Source organism: Salvia splendens, chromosome 14 (assembly GCF_004379255.2).
Source record: "Salvia splendens isolate huo1 chromosome 14, SspV2, whole genome shotgun sequence".
Classification (NCBI taxonomy): domain Eukaryota; kingdom Viridiplantae; phylum Streptophyta; class Magnoliopsida; order Lamiales; family Lamiaceae; genus Salvia; species Salvia splendens.
Window position 1 is genome coordinate 25,834,908 of NC_056045.1, and position 18,534 is coordinate 25,853,441.

The following is an 18,534-nucleotide window of genomic DNA, read 5'->3' on the forward strand; positions in this document are numbered from 1 at the left end:
ACGGGGAGGGTGAGACCGAGCAGCTTGATCAGCAGACCGGAGACAGGCAGGCCGAGCAAGAGGTGCTGCTGATCGGTGATGGGGGCACCGAGCAGGCTGGGGGGAGCAGGGAGGCCGAGGCTGAAGCTGAGGCAGACAAGGAGAAGGAAGCTGAACCTCACCGAGGAGCCGGAGACGAAGCTGGCGGAGTATGATTTCGTCTCCCTTCTCTTAGTTTAGTTTCTTCCTTGTTGTAAAATGGCCTTGAAGCCCTCCTTGTGTAAAATTTTTTTTCTTATGAATGAAAAAATTCTTCTTTCTGCACTTGTGTCTTCGTATAGCTTTTCGTACTCTCTTTTACTCCTGTTGTGGTTTACTACCTGCTCAGCAAAATGAAATGCCGAACTGACATAGCTGCTTTGTATTCTTAACTCTTAAGGAGCTGGAGGTACTTCACTGGAAGCGGCTGTACTCTTCCGCTTTAGACGAAGCTGAGAAAAAAGCCATAGCTGACCAGATGAAGAATGACGAACTCTTGGCTTGTTTAGTGAAGCTGGAGGCCGACAATAAGGACTTAGAGTCCGAAAAGAAAGATCTGGAGGCCGAACTGAATACTGCTGTCGCTGAGAGGACTGCGTATGAGGATTTCATCAGCAGGCGCGGGGGAATGACCATCTCTGAAGTTCAGGAACGAGTTGACGAACTGTGGGAGGAATATCATGTACTCCGGAGGAACAATGCGCTGGAGAGCTCGGCTTGCCAACAAGTCGTGAAATCATTGCGGCGTTGGGCTTCTCGGTACGACATCGTTCTTTCCCGGCGTCCTTCAATCGAGAGATTCCTTAGGCATTTCCCGCCAACAGATGCTCATACTTCAGCTCAAACCTCTGATCCACTTGCTCAAAATCCTACTCCAAATCAGCAACGAACTCAGGAGCAACCGGAAACGTCAAGACGAGAACGGACTCAGGAGCAACCGGAAACGTCAAGACAAGGACGGACTGAAGTTCGTAGAGGAGCTGTGATTATGAGTGAGCAAGATCAACAAATGCTTCGTGAAGAGACTCTTCGCCGCCGAGGTGCTAGAGCTTCCCGGGCTCAGGGAAGAGGCGGTAGGTCGATTAGAGCATCTCGTCGACCTGCTTATTCTTCAGCTGCCGAGAACGCCCGAACTCGGCTTCACGAGGATTTTTTGAATAGGTGGCTCAACTTTAGCAACCGTGGACAGTAGAATAGTCCTTTGTAATAGCGTAACGCCTTCTCGTAGGGCAGCGGAGTTGTATGCCGAACAAGATTTAATAAATGAAATTTTCATTTCGCTTCTATCACTGCGTATTTACAGCTCAGCGAAAAAATTTCATCGTGCTTGTCCTCGGTCTTATGAAGTAAAGTTCTTTGACCGGACTCGTCCTCGGTCTTATGAAGTAAGCTTCTTTGACCGGACTCGTCTTTGGTCTTATGAAGTAAACTTCTTTGACCGGACTTGGTCCTCGGTCTTATGAAATAAACTTCTTTGACCGGACTCGTCTTTGGTCTTATGAAGTAAACTTCTTTGACCGGACTCGTCTTTGGTCTTATGAAGTAAATTTCTTTGACCGGACTAAGCTTGTGTCCTAATTTGGCGAGTTTCATCGCTCGGATCGGACTTTCCCTTGTCCTAATTTGGGGATCGGACTTTCCCTTGTCCTAATTCGGCGAGTTTTATCGCGTGGATCGGACTTTCCCTTGTCCTAATTCGGCGAGTTTTATCGCGTGGATCGGACTTTCCCTTGTCCTAATTCGGCGAGTTTTATCGCGTGGATCGGACTTTCCCTTTGTTGCAGTTCGTTTCAGACGAACTGCTTGTTTCTTAAGCTGAATTGTGGTCTTGTATCCTCCTTAGAAGCTTGGACTCACAATCGTTGGCTTATATATGTTCTAAAAAGGGGATCAGCCTTCGAAGAACAAGATACCTCAGTAACATTTGTAAGAGACGACACGCACATAGACAGACAAAACGCACATAGACAAACAAAACGCACATAGACAAACATGAAAAACAAGTAAAAAACAAAGAAAGCACATACCCCTAGGACCGAACTAGACACGAAACTGACTGACCGGACTGTCTCTTACAAATGGAACTTCTTGAGGTTGGAAATGTACCATGTTCGGGGTACTTGTTCTCCTGACATGTGAGTCAATTTGTAAGACCCTTTGCCGAGGACTTCTGACACCCGATATGGACCTTCCCATGTGGGTTCGAGTTTGCCCAGCTTTTCTGCTCGGCTTACTTCGTTGTTTCTCAAGACGAGATCTCCCACTTGAAATTGCAGCTTTTTCACCCTTTGGTTATAATACCGGGCTACTTGCTCCTTGTACTTGGCTGCTTTTATGCAGGCCAATTCTCTTCTTTCTTCGGCCAGATCTAGTTCGGCTCTCAGTCCGTCCTCATTCAGTTCTGCTGAGAAATTAAGAGTTCGGGGACTGGGTATGCCGATCTCAACCGGAATCACGGCTTCAGTGCCGTACACCATCGAGTTCGGCTCCGGTGTGACTTCGGTCATTTCGCCTGCCTCTGACTCCGGCTGCTGTGATTGCTATGCTTGATGGTGCCGATCTGATTGCTCGGCACTTTTAAGCGCAATCTGCAAACACTCGCTCTTTTTTGATCACCTCGGATGACCGCTATCCCTCCTTTAGTGGGGAAGGAGTTCGGCGAGGAAGCCTCTGATCGCTATGATCGGGCTTCTTTTTGTCTTCTCTAGATGAGCTGTCTAAAGACCGTTTTCGACGGTCTGCCTCATCGGCACGAGAAAACTGATCCGCAATGTCCCACATCTCTTGAGCTGTTTGCGGACTGCATTCCACGAGCTTTCTGTAGAGAGCTCCGGGCAGGATTCCATTTTGGAATGCCGAAATGACAAGTAGATCATTGAGATTATCTACTTGTAGGCATTCCTTGTGGAATCTCGTCATAAAGTCGCTGATCTTTTCGTCGCGACCTTGACGTATAGAAAGCAGCTGAGCCGAAGTGATTCGGGCTTCCGCTTTCTGAAAGAACCTCCTGTGGAAAGCATCCATTAGATCTCGGTAAGATCTAATGCTGCCTTGGGGGAGGCTATCGAACCACCTTCTTGCGTTCCCGATAAGCAGCTCGGGAAACAGCTTGCACATATGGACCTCATTGAGACCCTGGTTCGCCATGTTGTACTGATAGCGTCCCAGGAAGTCATGAGGATTCACTAACCCGTCATAAGTCATCGACGGAGTTCGGTAGTTCTGTGGCAAGGGAGTTCGGGTGATATCGTCCGAGAACGGAGTCTTCAATGCTCCGTACATGGCGAACCCGACATCTCTTCGGTATGGAGGAGATGGAGTACTCCTGTGATTCCGGTACCGAGGAGGAACAGGAACATGTCGGGGTTGAGGATTCTTCTTCCTGGAAGACACGGCACTACTGCGGTAGTGACTTTCATGTCTGGATGAGGAGGGAGAATCCACCGTTTTCGTCTCCGGCTTTTGGCCCTTTTGCAGGAAAATTAAGAACTCTTCCTGCTTCTCGGCCAAAAACAACTTGACAGCCTCGTTCAAATCGGGCTGCTGGGAAGACTCGGTGCGATGAGTCTTCGAGCGGCTTGTTCCTTCTCCATGAGAACTGGAAGTAGATTTCTCCCGAGGCTGTTTTCCAGACCTGCGGGCTGGACTAGCTTCCTCATGGTTATCACGGACGGAAGCACGGGTATTATGTGATCTGGTATGCATTTTTTTGGTGGAAGAGGATCAAAAACTCGCTTTTATCACAGATTTGGTTCTCTGTTTCCCACAGACGGCGCCAGTGATGGTTGGGCGAATTTTTGATGGTAGTAAATGCAGGTAATAAATACAGATCACGACACAAGGAATTACGTGGTTCGATTTACTGAGGTAAATCTACGTCCACGGGAAGAAAGGAGGGCAAGATTGTATTGCTTGATCTGGTTTACCAGCTTACAAATACAGACTTGCTATATGATATTTGATGTCTAGAGAGCTCTCTTTCTCCTCCCTAGTCTATCTGATCTAAGTTCTATTTATACATTAAACTAAGATCGTGGCTTGCATCACCACTAACTAGGTCGTGGCTTACATCATCACTAATTAGATCGTGGATGTCGTGGAGGTCATGAGATCCAGCATGGGTCCACCACTAAATAGATCGTGTAGTGGAGGTCGTGGAGGTTCTGCATGAGTCCACTATCTCCCAGTTCGGTCGAATACTGAGACCGAACTGCTGAACTATTGCCGAGCAGCTTTTGCCGATCTGAGAGTAGAGCTTGATTGGTCGGCTTTTACCGAGCTGTAGGCTGGGGCCGAACTCTTTGGTAATGCCGAACTGATACTCTTCCTTGGACTTTGGGCTGATGGACCGTCACTGCTATTGGGCTTGTTTAGTACGTACCCCATCACACCTCAATTTGAAGTCGCAAGCTCCAAGGTAAGCCTACCGACTCCTCTTCTTTTGGTATTCCACTTTGTTTAATTGTTGTGTCTCTCTTTTTTGTGATGATGATCTGTTGCGATTTGTGAAATGGTGGATGAACTTGAACTTATATCTCGGTTTTTGCTCCTCTGTTTCTTTGATTTATGGGGGTCATTGGTTAACTGTCCCTTCATTTGTTAATAACACTAGTCACGTACTGAAGGAATTTCGTGGTGCACTATCATCATTGAATGTAGTAATATGAATTTGAATTTAGTTATACACAGGTCGAATTCTCCGGAGTTTTTCTTTTATTTGTTTTGAAGATTTTAGTATGTGTTTCTATATTAGATAAAAAAAACTATGCTCATCTCCATCTGATTTCTTAATTTTAGATATCTTTTGATCTTGCCATTGTAGAATTTTGTGAATTTCCATTATTATTGATTTTTATACTCAATAATTAGGCAGCACATCAATCATCAATGATTTTGATATTCTTTCTTGCTCATTTGAAAAGATCACATTGATGATCATTCTTTTCATAATCTTTGTAATTTGCATTAGAAATTATGGTGGTATTCGTTAGAGCATCCACAACCGTGCTCTTGCCAACGAGCACGGTTGTGGGCCCGGCCCCACTTTTTTTATCTGCTCTTAGGCAGGAGCACAACACTCACAGTCGTGCTCTTCCACAAAGACGAGCACAAAGGTCCCACCATTCCATTATTCAATTTAAATAAAAACATTTCCACAAAATTAAAATACATTAAACATACTCGGAATAATATTACAAAATACATTAAAAATTTAAAATTTCATAATTAAACTCCTAAAAATTAAAAATTACATAATTAAATTAGTAAAACTAAAAAAACCCACTACTCGTTGCCGAATTTCGCCCACATGTGTTTGATTAGGTCTTCTTGTAGCTCAACGTGGGTTCGGGTATCGCGCATTGTGTGCCTTGTTTCGATCCTCTCACCCACCGTCGTATGCACACCTCGGCATGGGGGAGACCTCGCGGTTGAGCTTCCGGCTTCATCCTCGTCGTAGAAGCTAGCTGCCCTCGGTCCTTCGTCGGCTATAATCATGTTGTGTATGAAATAATATCATATTTAGTACATCACTGAAATAATATCAGATTTAAAATATTAAAAGTGTAAAAAGACCAAATTGCCCAAACCCTCAAAAGGGTATTTTCGTATCTAAAAATGGCAAAAGGACCAATTTCGAGATAAACCCTTAGTCTAGGGATGTCTAGCGATATTTTTAAAGTCCAGGGACTATGGGCGAGATAAACCCATAGTCCATGGACCATTTTTGTAGTTCACTCTAAATTAAAATAAAATAATACTCCATCCGTCTCCAAAGAATATGTACTTTGGGTTCGTCTCGGTTTTAATGCAAAATTGGAAAAGTAAGAGAAATGTAGAGAGTAAAAGTAATCAAAATATTGATAGTGGGGAATGAGTCTTATCTTATTAGAGAGAGAAGTGTTTCTAAAATTAGAAAATGCATATTTTTGTGGGACGGACTAAAAAAGAAAGAGTGCATATTCTTGTGGGAAGGGGGAGTATAATATTTGAACATTAGTTAACATTATTAATATAGGGTAGTCTTAAAATGCAAGCTCTAAATATTGTACAAACTCTAAACTATGATTTGGACCGTTAGAAAATATCACCAGATGACAAAAATAATAGCAATAGAAAATGTCAACACAGTGTCAACTGTTGATACTGTGAAAATGTCAACATGTACAGCATCAACAATTGACATTGTGTTGACATTTTCTATTGCTGGTATTTTGTCATCTGTTGATATTTTTTAACAATTCAGATCGTAATTTGGAGTTTATTCAGAGTTTGCATTTGATCGTATCCCTATTAATATATATATATACGTACGTAGTCAGAATGCAGCGGAGTGGTTATGTTATTTCTTATCTTGGGTCGTTGAACATAATTTCCATATGGACTCTACTTAGATAAGCAATAAATGACATTATTTAATTACTTAAAACAAGAATTCATTATGTTTTCTTTCAACTAGCTCCTTTTTTTCTTGATGGGTTTCTCACCATTCTCAATTGGATGTCCGCTGGTCGTTGGAAGCCACCGCATAAACTTTTACTTCTCAAATCGTTCTTCCGGCCATTTTTTTCCCAGAATATGAGCTGTTTTTTTCTGCTAGATTTCTGATTTTATTTCTCATCGTCATCTACTTCAAGAATGATAAAATCAATAAGGGAGTTCCGTGTGTTTTTTGGATGTTGGAATTAAGAGTAGGGAGACGGTCGTGACTGGTGGTTCTTTCTTTGAGAAATAGGAAATGGCGACGATGGCACCACAACTTTATGCTGCTAGAGCGCCACCCATGAGACAAAGGCAGTAGGTGGAAACATAGAGTCAATATTATGATTATGACTAAAGACCCATTTTGGTCCTTAATATACTGTGATTTTTTGATTTTGGTCAAAAACATTATCTTTTGTATTATTCGTTCCCTCACAAATAAAAACGGGCCACATTTGATCAATTTTGGACGGTTCCGTCAAAAATTTGACGGTTCCTCCCTCCAGCATCTCTGCCGCCAAGCTCCGCCGTACCATCACCTTCGGTCCTCCTCCTCCCTCTTTCTATCTCTGTCATGTCCTTCTCTCGCTCTTTTCTTCTCAATCAGAAGTTCTAAATTGAAACACTGTCTTCTCGGTGTCATCCCCCTCTGCCTCAGAATTGATTTCGCGGCACCCTCATTTCTCCTCGGACATACCGGCTTCCGACTCCCGGTGTTCTGCCACTGCTGCTCACCGTCAAGTCGTCGTCTCCATCGACCACCTCCCCCTCGCCCTCGCCGTCGTCCAGGAACCCTCCGCTACGGCTGCCTCCCCCGCCGCAGTTCCACCTCCTCTTCTCAAATCGTGGCTGCGGCAACACCAGAAGGCGTCGTCGTTGCTAATTTTGCCGAAGATGAAATCGATCGGATACACCCCAGATTGCGGCACCTGCAATTACCTGTTTCTCACTCTTTAAAAAATCGGTCAATTTGGGGAAGCAGTGAAGGTGTTGAAAGGGATAGGGAGGGCGGGCTGCGTCCCAGATTGCGACAGCTACGGGGGATTGATTGCTGAGTTGAGCGAGGCAAGGAAGGTGGACGTCGTGTCGGAGGTGGTGAGGGAGATGATGTAAGGAGGGGGTGAGGCTAAGGGATGAGACGGTGACGACGGTGGGTGAGGCTGAGGGATGATGGAAGGTGGACGCCGTGGCGGAGGTGGTGAGGGAGGTTTGGGATAATTACATATTAGACATTAATAAAATATAATTATTAACTCTTAATCCGGTCAAAATCGAATTAAAATTCGTTGACCGTCAAATTGTTGATGGAACCGTCCAAAATGGATCAAATGTGACCCGTTTTTATTTGTGAGGGACCGCATAATTTTAAAGATAATGTTTTGGACCAAAATAAAAAAATCGCAATATGTTAAGGACCAAAATGGACTTTTAGTCTATGATTATTCTTAAATCATTTTTTCCTTTTTTGGTGAAAATAAAATTCATTTTTTACTCCTTAAGAAACAAAGCGCATACTAGAGAATCAGCCCACTTTTGGTGGGTTACAATTCACATGGATTTTAAATATTAATGCACTGTTTGGCTAGGAAAAGAATTTCACACCAAGAACGTGGCTAGATAACAACTATTCAATGCTTGCAAAATCAAGCCCCTCATCTCACATGTCAGTAAAAATGTGCCTCAGACCTCCCCATATCCAAATTAGGGCATCCACAACGCGTTTCGTTCCGGAAGAACGAAACCGCGGAGAAACGCGTTGCAGGCCCGCTTCCGTGCCCAGCCCGTGCCCAACTCGTCCCGTTACCCGCGACCGCGAGACGCGGCACGGAACGTTCCGCCACGCGCCGAGGCGACGTGGCGGGCTCGCAGCGTATGTGTGACGTCCACTCGCCGGCCCGCGAATGGGCGTCGTCATGATGATGCAATAAATCATTTTTAAAAAAAAAATCAGATTTTTAAAAAAATATATGTTAATAACCAAACGTTGTCAAATTCGGAAAGACACTATATTTAAATTTATTGATCTCAATTACATATACTAATATTACACTAAATAATTTTGAAAAAAATAATTGAAAGTCCCTTTGTATTATTTTTAGTATATTATAATTGGGATTTAATAATTTAAAGAATAATTGTCATTTATATTTTACTTTTTTATTGACTTCCTATTGTTGATCTCATAAATAAAATTGAAATATGAATTATAATTTTCAAAATTTTCTTAATTGTCTTACAATGACAGAAACTAATTTGACAAAATCAAACATAATAAGATAACATTACGTTGTTTTTTGATAAAATGATGTCATTATATATTTGGAGTGTTAATTAAAATATGTTGATTTATAAAAAATGATGTGGTTATATTTCCATATCATATTATTGATTTGTCATATTAGTTTCAAATTTCATCATCGTGGGACGATTGAAAAATTGAAATAAAAAAATATTTCAATTTTTAAAAATTGAAATATTATATTCTAGTTTCAAATTATGTTTTTTTTACGAATTTTATGTTGTAAGTTTATTTTATTTAACGAAGTGTGTTTGTTTTAATTGAATTGAGTTGGAAATAAAAATAAAAAAATGAAATTGAATGAATAGTAATTTAAGGAACGGTTAAGGAACGGATAAGGAACGGAGGGTTGCAGGTTCATTTCCTTAGTTAAGGAATGGAGTAAAAAAGTATAGTGGGGCTCGCAAATAGTAGTTTAAGGAACGGTTAAGTAACGGTATAGCAACAGCGTTGTGGATGGCCTTAAGCAACGATACGACCAAAGCCAAAATCTCCACCATTATCAGCTGTGGATGTTGTGGTGTTAAACGGCGGCGTTTTGGTTCATTAGCTACATCCTCATTTTAAGTTTATACTTGGGTCATGTTTGGTTGCCAGGATTCTGTCTGCGAAAGTAATCTGATTCTTTAAATTTTAAATTCATGTGTTTGTTTCCGTTTTTAATCAAACTGGGAAAGTAATCAAAATCCTGAAATAAGGAAAGTTAGTACAACTTTCCAGGATTCTGAATCCTAACTTTTCTTCGGTATTCTTTTTCCCAGTTTTAGGATTCTTACATATTTAATGCAATATAGTACAATTTATTATTATTATTATTATTATTATTATTATTATTATTATTATTATTATTATTATTATTATTATCATCATCATCATCATCATCATCATCATCATCATCATTGTTATTATTTATTACAATGTTTTAAAAATAATTTAAAAGTATAAACCATACTTAATTTCAGGATAATAAATAACTATAATTCAAATTATCATAATTATAACTATATTATTAATATTTATTTTTATTTTTATTATCATAATAATAATAATAATTTATTAAATAATTAAATATAATTATAATTATATAATAATATAATAATTACTAATTTATAAATTAGTAATTAACAATAAAATTGTAGTGAAATTTTAAATTATAAAATTTATTCAATTAAAAATTATGTAAATATAATGATAATAATAATAATCTTATTTATTATTATATTATTATATATTATGATGTATAATCCATATTTAAACTATCCATCGTAATAATAAATAAAATAATATAATTATTATCATTTGTAATTAATAATTTATTAAATAATATGTATTATTATTTTTATAAATAAAAAATGATAAGTATATTTTTAGTTTAGTGTTTAAATCAAATATATACTTTCAAATCTTGATATTTTCCAAACACGGGAAAGTAAAGTTATTAGAAATCATATTTCCGGGATTCATTTTCCCAGGAATCATTTTCCTTGCCAACTTTACTTTCCCGCCAACCAAACATGACCTTGAAGTATCTATGGACCAAGTTTTATTTAAACTATGATTTTGGTTAATAATCTACCGTCTACACTCCTAAGGCATGAAATCAAAATAAATTAACTACTATTTAGGGCATCCACACAGTGGGGCGCCTTAAAGTCCGTCCTATGCACCGCCACGTCAGCATTTTATCCTCCCGCCTTTCCACCTACAGTGGGGCGCCCTATAGGTTTTACTATTGTTTTGTTAATTAATTTAAATATTTTCAAATATATAAATGCAAACTAATTAAAAAACACAACGATTAAATAGAAACGACAAATAATACATTGATTAAAAAAAGTTACAATGGTTATAAATAAAAAAAAATGACTATTCTACAAAAGCCCCAACTTCCGGCGCAACTCGTCGATCAACCCCTGGAGGTATTCGACTCTGGTCGGATCCGTACACTTCATAAGGGCGTTGTGCGTATCCAACAACGTCCGCGCCATCGAGGCCGTCGCCAAATCCGAGTAGGCAATTATCGCCGGGGTGGGGGTAGGGGTCGGGGTCGGGGTCGGGATCGGCGATGGGGGGCAGCGGCCAAGGAGGATGTCGCATTCGCCTTCCCCTTGTTCTTCGCAGCCTTGACGCCTATGGGACGCCGCCGGGAGGACATCGGTGTGCCAGAACTCTCTTCCTCCGTGCACGTCCGGTTGAGGTCCACCGGACGAGTTCCGCTTTCGCTGGTCGTGTAACCACCAGTGTCGGTGGTCTTCGTCCTCTTTGTCGCACCGGTGTGCAGAATCCCGCCTTGGAACTTCTGCTTGTCCCTCAAGAGCGCCTAGATGCTGAAATGCTTGAAGTCGTCGTACATGGACGGGTACGACAACAACGCTCTATCGCGCACATCACTCAAGCTCTCACCGCTTCCCTGATCCCTCGAGCACTTCTCGTACTCTGCCGCGAACAGGTTGACTTGCTTCTTTACCTGATCTCAGTGCTTGCGGAGCTGCTCCCTTTGGCGCTTGTATGCTCTTGGCGGCTTCGCCTCATTGTAGAGCTCGGCGATTCGCTCCCAGTACGCGAGCTGCTTTTGGTTGTTCGCGAATATTAGGTCCTCCGATATATCCACCCAACACCTCGCTAAGACGAGGGTTTCATCCGGCTGGTAGTTCGTACGGCTGGGAGCGTACACTTCATTCGTTGCCGGAGGTGGCAACTTGTACGCGCGGTGCTTGGCCCGCTTCTTTCTGGAAGGGCGGCAGCTGCCGAGGGGGTGGCGGCTGAGGGCTCGTCGGCGGAGGGGGCAGCGGCGGCGGTGACGGCGCGACGGGAAGGGGCGGCAGGGCGAGTTGGAGACGGCTCCATGTCAGAGAGACCGTATGAATCCGTACTGAAGTCGGGGTCGTACAGCATGTTGTCGTCGAACGACCGATATTCGTCAGGTTGTGTACCCGGCCACCTTGCACCATCTCCAAATATCGGGCTACCAGGACTTGAGTATCTACCAGAATCCATTTTATAGCGTAATTTGAGAGTTGAAAAGTGAATCGAAAAGTTACAAATGAAATCTGAGGATAGGGTATTTATATAAACAAAATTTTCGAATAAAAAAAAAACTAAAACGCGTTGCATCGTCCGTGCCATCGTCCGCGTCGCCCACAGTGGGCGGACGATGGCGCGGACGATGCCCTATCGTTCGCGCTTCGTCCGCGGACTAAGCGCTTAGGGCGCGGACGACGCATCGTCCGTCGTCCGCGCACCCACAGTGACGGACGATAGCGCGCCCGATGTATCGGGCGGAATCGGGCGCACTATCGTCCGTCCCATGGTGGATGCTTTTACTTTGTTGAATAGGGAATTTACTTATATAATAGTAATAAAGGTTGTTGAATATCGTCCCCCCTCGGCAGGTCTACCGAGGAGCTCAAATTCTTCTCGCGCCAACAAACGCGCGCTCAAATGGTGAAGACCTTAGCCGACTTCCAATCGGCGGTGGACCCCGAGGTGAAGGATTATCTTCATGTATTACTCCAGAGCCAGCGTGAAGAATTGGAGGCGATGAGGAGGGAGACCGGCGGGAATAGCCGCGGCGTAGGTGGCGACAGAGGCGGCGGCGACGACGGTGAAGAAGGGCTGGGCGACGACGGAGACGAGGACGGCGGTGAGGAGTGATTTTTTTTACTTTTTAAATTGTACTTTTTAATTTTTGTACTTTTTTTAAATTATTGTACTTTTTTTTAAATTAATGTACTTTTTAAATTTTAATAGTATTATTCGAATTTCCCGTATTTGTCTCGTAAATTAAATTCCGTATGTTGATACGATTGTAAATTAAATTATATAATTGTTATTAGTGATGTTGATAGGTAGTGTGAAGGCTATGTGAGGGCTATTTGATGTCCAGTTGATGTGGCAAGCTGATGTGGCAGGAGAATTTTAGTGCTGATGATGTGGCAGTGTGAAGGCTATGTGAGGGCTATGTGAAGTCCAGTCTCATTGTGGATGCTCTAAGCAACGATACAACCAAAGCCAAAATCTCCACCATTATCAGCAGTGGATGTTGTGGTGTTAAACGGCGGCGTTTTGGTTCATTAGCTACATCCTCATTTTAAGTTTATACTTGAAGTATCTATGCACCAAGTTTTATTTAAACTATGATTTTGGTTAATAATCTACCGTCTACACATGAAATCAAAATAAATTAACTACTATTTACTTTGTTGAATAGGAAATTTACTTATATAACAGTAATAAAGGTTGTTGAATATTAATTTTAGTTAATCATTTGAATTTTAACTAATAGTGTTATTATAAAGTAATGTAAGTATTTTATTATTTTTAAATTATAATTAGAGCTTATCTGTTGAATAATATACTCTCTCGTCCCTAAAAAATAGACAACATATGAAAAGACACGGGTCTAAAAGCACAATTGAGAAAGTAAAAGAGATAGAAAGAAAGTGATTGAAGTATTGTTAGTAGAGAATGAGACTCACATATATAAAGAGAAAAAGGTTTCCTTGAATAGAATTGGTTTATTTTTAAGTGACATCCCAATAAGATAAATGTGGTCTATTTTAAGGGATGAAGGAAGTATAAATTAATATCATGTTTCAATTCTAATTTATTTTTGACTAAAAATTTATCAAATTTGAAAACACATTACTTTATAGTAAAGCTATTAGTTAAAATAATTTTAATTGATAAATCGTACTCCCACCATTTCTTGTTAATTGATGCATTTCTTTTCAACACGAAGATTAAAAATAGTGTGTTAAGTGGATGATGATTAAGTAAGAGATGTGAAGATGGAATAAAATAAGAAAGATAAAGAGAGAAGGTTATCATTTGCCAAAAATAGATATGACTCAATTATGTTGGAATTATGCCAAAAATAGATTTGACTTAATTATGTTGGAATTATGTTAACATGAAACGGAGGGGAACAGTTACTAAAATTAATTTTAAACACACTTTATTACTCCCTCCGTCCCATAATAATTGTCGCACATCATTTTTACCATAAATGGTAAGTAGGTCTCACATTCCACTAATTTTTCATCCAACTTTTTTTATCTTTCTTAAAATCGGTGCCCACATTAAGATTGACAGTTATTGTGGGACAAAGGGAATATATATTAGTAAATTCCCTATTCAACAAAGTAATAATAATTAATTAATTAATTTTCATGTATGTGGAGTGTAGACGGTAGAATATTAGTAAGTATTAACCAAAATCATAGTTTAAATAAAACTTTGTCCACGGATACTCAAGTATAAACTTAAAATGAGGATGTAGAACCAAAACGCTGCCGTTTAACACCACAGCAGGGATCCACTCTTATAAATAAACCCATCTCCACACTCCATTCTCCCCATCCTACGCCTCTCCCTCCCCAAATCTCCCACCGACGGCGCCAATTCCCGCGTCGCCAAGGGCATCAACGCCGAGGACTATGAATATGGTATCGCCTTCCAAGAGCGCATCAAAATCCCTGACGAAAAAATGAAATACTACGAAGACCTCGCCGAGCTGTACGCCGGCGATGACGTGTCACCGGATTTCTACGGTTGGGTTTTCCCCAAATGAGACCACGTGGCTGTGGGGACCAGCACGGTGGCGCATAAAGGGGACATCAAGAAACTCCAGTTGCCACTCGCCTACGCGCGGACAAGATCCAGGGAGGGAAATTTTGTGGAATGAAAATACTTGTTGTCACTGCACTAGTTTACAATGATTTTCTTCCTTTCAACCCATTTTTAGAGATATGTGCTGATTCCCCAAGATATGTGCTGATTCCACCAAGGCCTTTCGGCGGAGAAACTCAGAACACACGCGCTCAAATCATCGACACCTTTCCCATAATTCTTCCTCTATCACCTCAATATGAAGTCGCAAGCTTCAAGGTAAGTCTACCGACTCCTTCCTCTATCATCAGTGTGTCGTCTCTTTTTGTGATGATGATGATCTGTTGCGATTTGTGAAATGGTGGCAGATCTTGAACTTATATCTCGGTTTTTGCTCCTCTCTTTCTTTGATTTACAGGGGTCATTGGTTAATTGTCTCTTCATTTGTGAATGCCGCGTTCACTTTGATGAATTAACACTACTTGTCACGTACGGAAGGAATTTCGTGGTGTGCACTATCATCATTGAATGTATATGTATTTGAATTTAGTTACACTACCTAGATAGAATTCTCCTGAATTCTTCTTTTATTTGTTTTGAAGATTCTAGTATGTGTTTCTGTATTCGATAAAAAAGTATGCTCATCTCCATCTGATTTCTCAGTTTTAGATATCTTTTGATCTTGGCATTGTAGAATTTTGTGATTTTCCATTATTATTGGTGTTGATACTCAATAATTAGGCAGCACACCCATCATCAACTCAGCAAATTTCTATGAGCCTCTAGCATTAATGCTCATATCTATCATGAAAACCAGAGGTTGCACTCACCTGCAATTGGATGTCTCGGTAACTTGGCGTCAATACTTCTGTAAAACACAAAGACTGATTGCACGAACCGTTAACAAATTGAAGTTGTGCTTAGTTTACTATGTGGATAATGGAAGTAGTGTTTTTCTGTGAAGTTAAAACGTTGTATCTCTTTGCAGGTTGCAAGACGGCAGCAACATCAGCAACCGCCTTTTCAGTTATATCCACTGCACCTTCCGGCCCCAAAGTTGGCCAGGTGACGCACTCTAAGGCCGTGAGCATCAAGTTCAACTCGAAAAACTGCCTCACGAGTTTCAGTGGCCTCAAAGCAAGCAAATCTGTCAACTGTGAATCAGAATCATCATTCTTAGGCAATGAAAACTGTGCAGCCCTTAGTGCCTCTTACTGTAGAGCTATCAGAAAACGAAGCCAGAGATGTTACAGTTATGTCCAGCCTCATGCATCCTACAAAGTAGCTGTTCTTGGAGCTGCTGGCGGTATAGGCCAGCCTCTCGCCCTCTTAATCAAGATGTCGCCACTAGTCTCCGCCTTGAATCTCTACGAAAATAGCAAATGTCAAGGCTTCACCGGAGCTTCTGAGCTGGCGGATTGCTTGAAAGGAGCTGATGTTGTCGTGATACCTGCTGGTGTTCCGACGGGACGACCTCTTCAACATCAAGTTCAACGCCAGCATAGTGAAGACCTTGGTGGAGGCCGTCGCTGACAACTGCCCTGATGCCTTGATTCACATCATCAGCAACCCTGTGAACTCCACAGTGCCAATTGCTGCTGAGATTTTGAAACAGAGAGGGGTGTATGATCCCAAGAAGCTCTTTGGTGTCGCAACTGTTGATGTTGTGAGAGCAAACACATTATATTTGTTTCCGAAAAGAAGAATTTGAAGCTCGTTGATGTTGATGTCGGTGGCCATGCGGGGATTACTATTCTACCCCTGCTGTCAAAGGCAAAACCTTCTGTTACTTTCAGCGATGAACAGGTGCAAGAGCTGACAGTGAGGATCCAAAACGCTGGGACAGAGGTTGTGGAGGCGAAGGCCGGAGCAGGATCCGCCACTCTCTCCATGGCGTATGCTGCAGCGAGGTTCGTTGAGTCCTCGCTACGAGCTCTTGATGGGGACTCTGATGTGTACGAGTGCGCCTATGTTGAGTCCAACGTTACTGAGCTCCCGTTCTTTGCTTTGAGGATTAAGCTCGGGAGGAAGGGGGTCGAGGCCGTGATTTCATCAGAACTTCACGGACTAACCGATTATGAAATCAAGGCTTTAGAAGCTCTGAAGCCAGAGCTGAAGGCCAGTATTGAGAAAGGTGTTGCTTTTGTTCAAAACCAACTAGTTACTGCTTAGCTTTTTGCTGCAGTTGGTTTAAAGCATATTTTTGCCATTAATAAAGCAGTTATGTTTTCTAATTGGTTGTTACCCCTTTGTTTTAAAGTGATTATTGTTTGCTTGTGTTTGGGCCTTTTATTGGATTTGCTCTGCATTTTCTCCTTGGGCCAAAACCCAATTACTTATGGCATAACATACAATCCAATTTGTTTTGTATCAATAATATGATGAAAATTTGGTGGAAGCATTTTTATTAGTAAACAAATTTAAATAAATTGGGGCATTTAAGAAACAAGGTACTAGCATATATGGAGTATGAGAGATTTGATTGATATATATATATATGCCCCCAACTAGGAGCTAAGGTGGATACTTTCTTTATGTTATGACATCATAGTCATCTTGTACAAAGGAGAGTTGACGAGCATAAAACCAACCATGAACCATATACATGATGCCACTGATTTTAGTTTGAGATACAAAAACTAGTGTATATTCTAGCTTACTCCACCTCGTCTAAGCGAAATAGCATGGCGGATTTTGAAAGATTCACAGCACTAGAAACTAGGAAGAATAGAAGCAATCTGCAAAAAAATACTTGAATTCCTCATCTTCTTCGTCATAGTCAATAACGTCAGCAGAACTACACAAAGCTAGAGCATTCTGATGCGGCAAAGCAGCAGGCTCTGCGGTTTTCGACGACGAAGACTCAATCCTTCCCACCAGCTTCCTCTTCTTGTAATTCGCCTTGAAAAAGGCTTGCCGTAGTCTCTTAGTTTTCTCCTCCAGTTGCAAGTCTGGAATCTCCTCCATCAGCTTCCGCTGCTGTTCCAGAATCTCCAACGATTCTTGCAACTTCCCTTCCCCTTCCTCCTTCCCGAATTCCTGTTACAAATGTCAGAAAATCAAACCCTACAATTATCGAGAGAGAGAGAGAGAGATGTGCCTGAACATTCTTGATTAGGGTTTGGAGGCTCATGAGCTTCCGATGCGGCCATCTCCGGATCCCTAACTCTCTACACCTTTTCTTCAAGAGAGTTAGCCCCACATTGAGCTCCCTTGCCGCCTGAGTTATCGGCATATAGAAGTACTGAGAAATTATTTGCCTTGTCAATTTCTTCTTATTCTTGTTGCTTTCCTCCAATTCTTCAAACGATCTATTACTAATTTTCTTCTCCTCTTTCACTACCACCTTGCCATCATTGATCGTAGAGCCATTGATGTTATAATCCAGCAAAAGCAACTGATGCTGCTGTAGCTGTGGCTGAACTTGCAATCCTCCTCCCATTTCATCAACAAACACACACTCTGCAACATGTTTTACATAAGGAATCAACCAAATCTTCGAAATGGGGGAATGATAATTGAGATTTAAGAGTGTTGGATTTACCAGGAACTAGGGTTTTGTTTTGATGAAGATCAAACGGGGGGTAGTAGAAAGGGTCATGAAAAAGACACAAATCCGATGATAAATGAATAATTGTTTCTTCCATCCCAAACTCGCATCCATGAAAACCAAGGATTCCACTGATTTCAACCACAATTAACAAGTAAGATTGATGAAATGAGAAAAATTAATACAGTACGTATATGATGATGACGATGATGATCACTACTACCTTAAATCGAGAGGTGGAAGTTGGGAGGGGATGGAGAAGACGTCGTCGTAGTCTTCTTTGGGAATTGTGGCGAGAGCTTGATTGTAATTTGACCAGCCCATGTTGATTTCCATTGCCTTAAAGTAAGGAGTTGTAATGAATGAAAATGGCGATAGGAGAGGGAAGGAGGTGGCGGTGGGAATGTGTATATATGGAAGAGAAGAAGACGAGGCAATGGTGAAAACAGTAGGAATGTAATTATGATCATTTAATACTCTGGAAGATCGTGCGCCGGCGCATGAATTAATCGTATTGCATATACATGCCATCTGTAATATAAATATACGAGTATGATCCATTTCTCATGATTATGTA

At 41.3% G+C, this 18,534-nt stretch overlaps 1 protein-coding gene and 1 pseudogene across 1 annotated transcript; one reads left to right on the forward strand and one right to left on the reverse strand.

Moving 5' to 3' along the window:
* Positions 1-14,168: 14,168 nt before the first annotated feature.
* On the forward strand, positions 14,169-16,699 carry LOC121763870 (annotated as a pseudogene).
* Positions 16,700-17,125: 426 nt separating this feature from the next.
* On the reverse strand, positions 17,126-18,293 carry LOC121764416 (protein NLP1-like). The gene is made up of 4 exons (XM_042160437.1): positions 18,181-18,293; positions 17,952-18,088; positions 17,508-17,869; positions 17,126-17,446 (listed from the first exon to the last, which is right to left on the reverse strand). The coding sequence occupies exons 1-4, from the start codon at positions 18,291-18,293 to the stop codon at positions 17,126-17,128; spliced, it is 933 nt and encodes a 310-aa protein (XP_042016371.1).
* Positions 18,294-18,534: the final 241 nt, after the last annotated feature.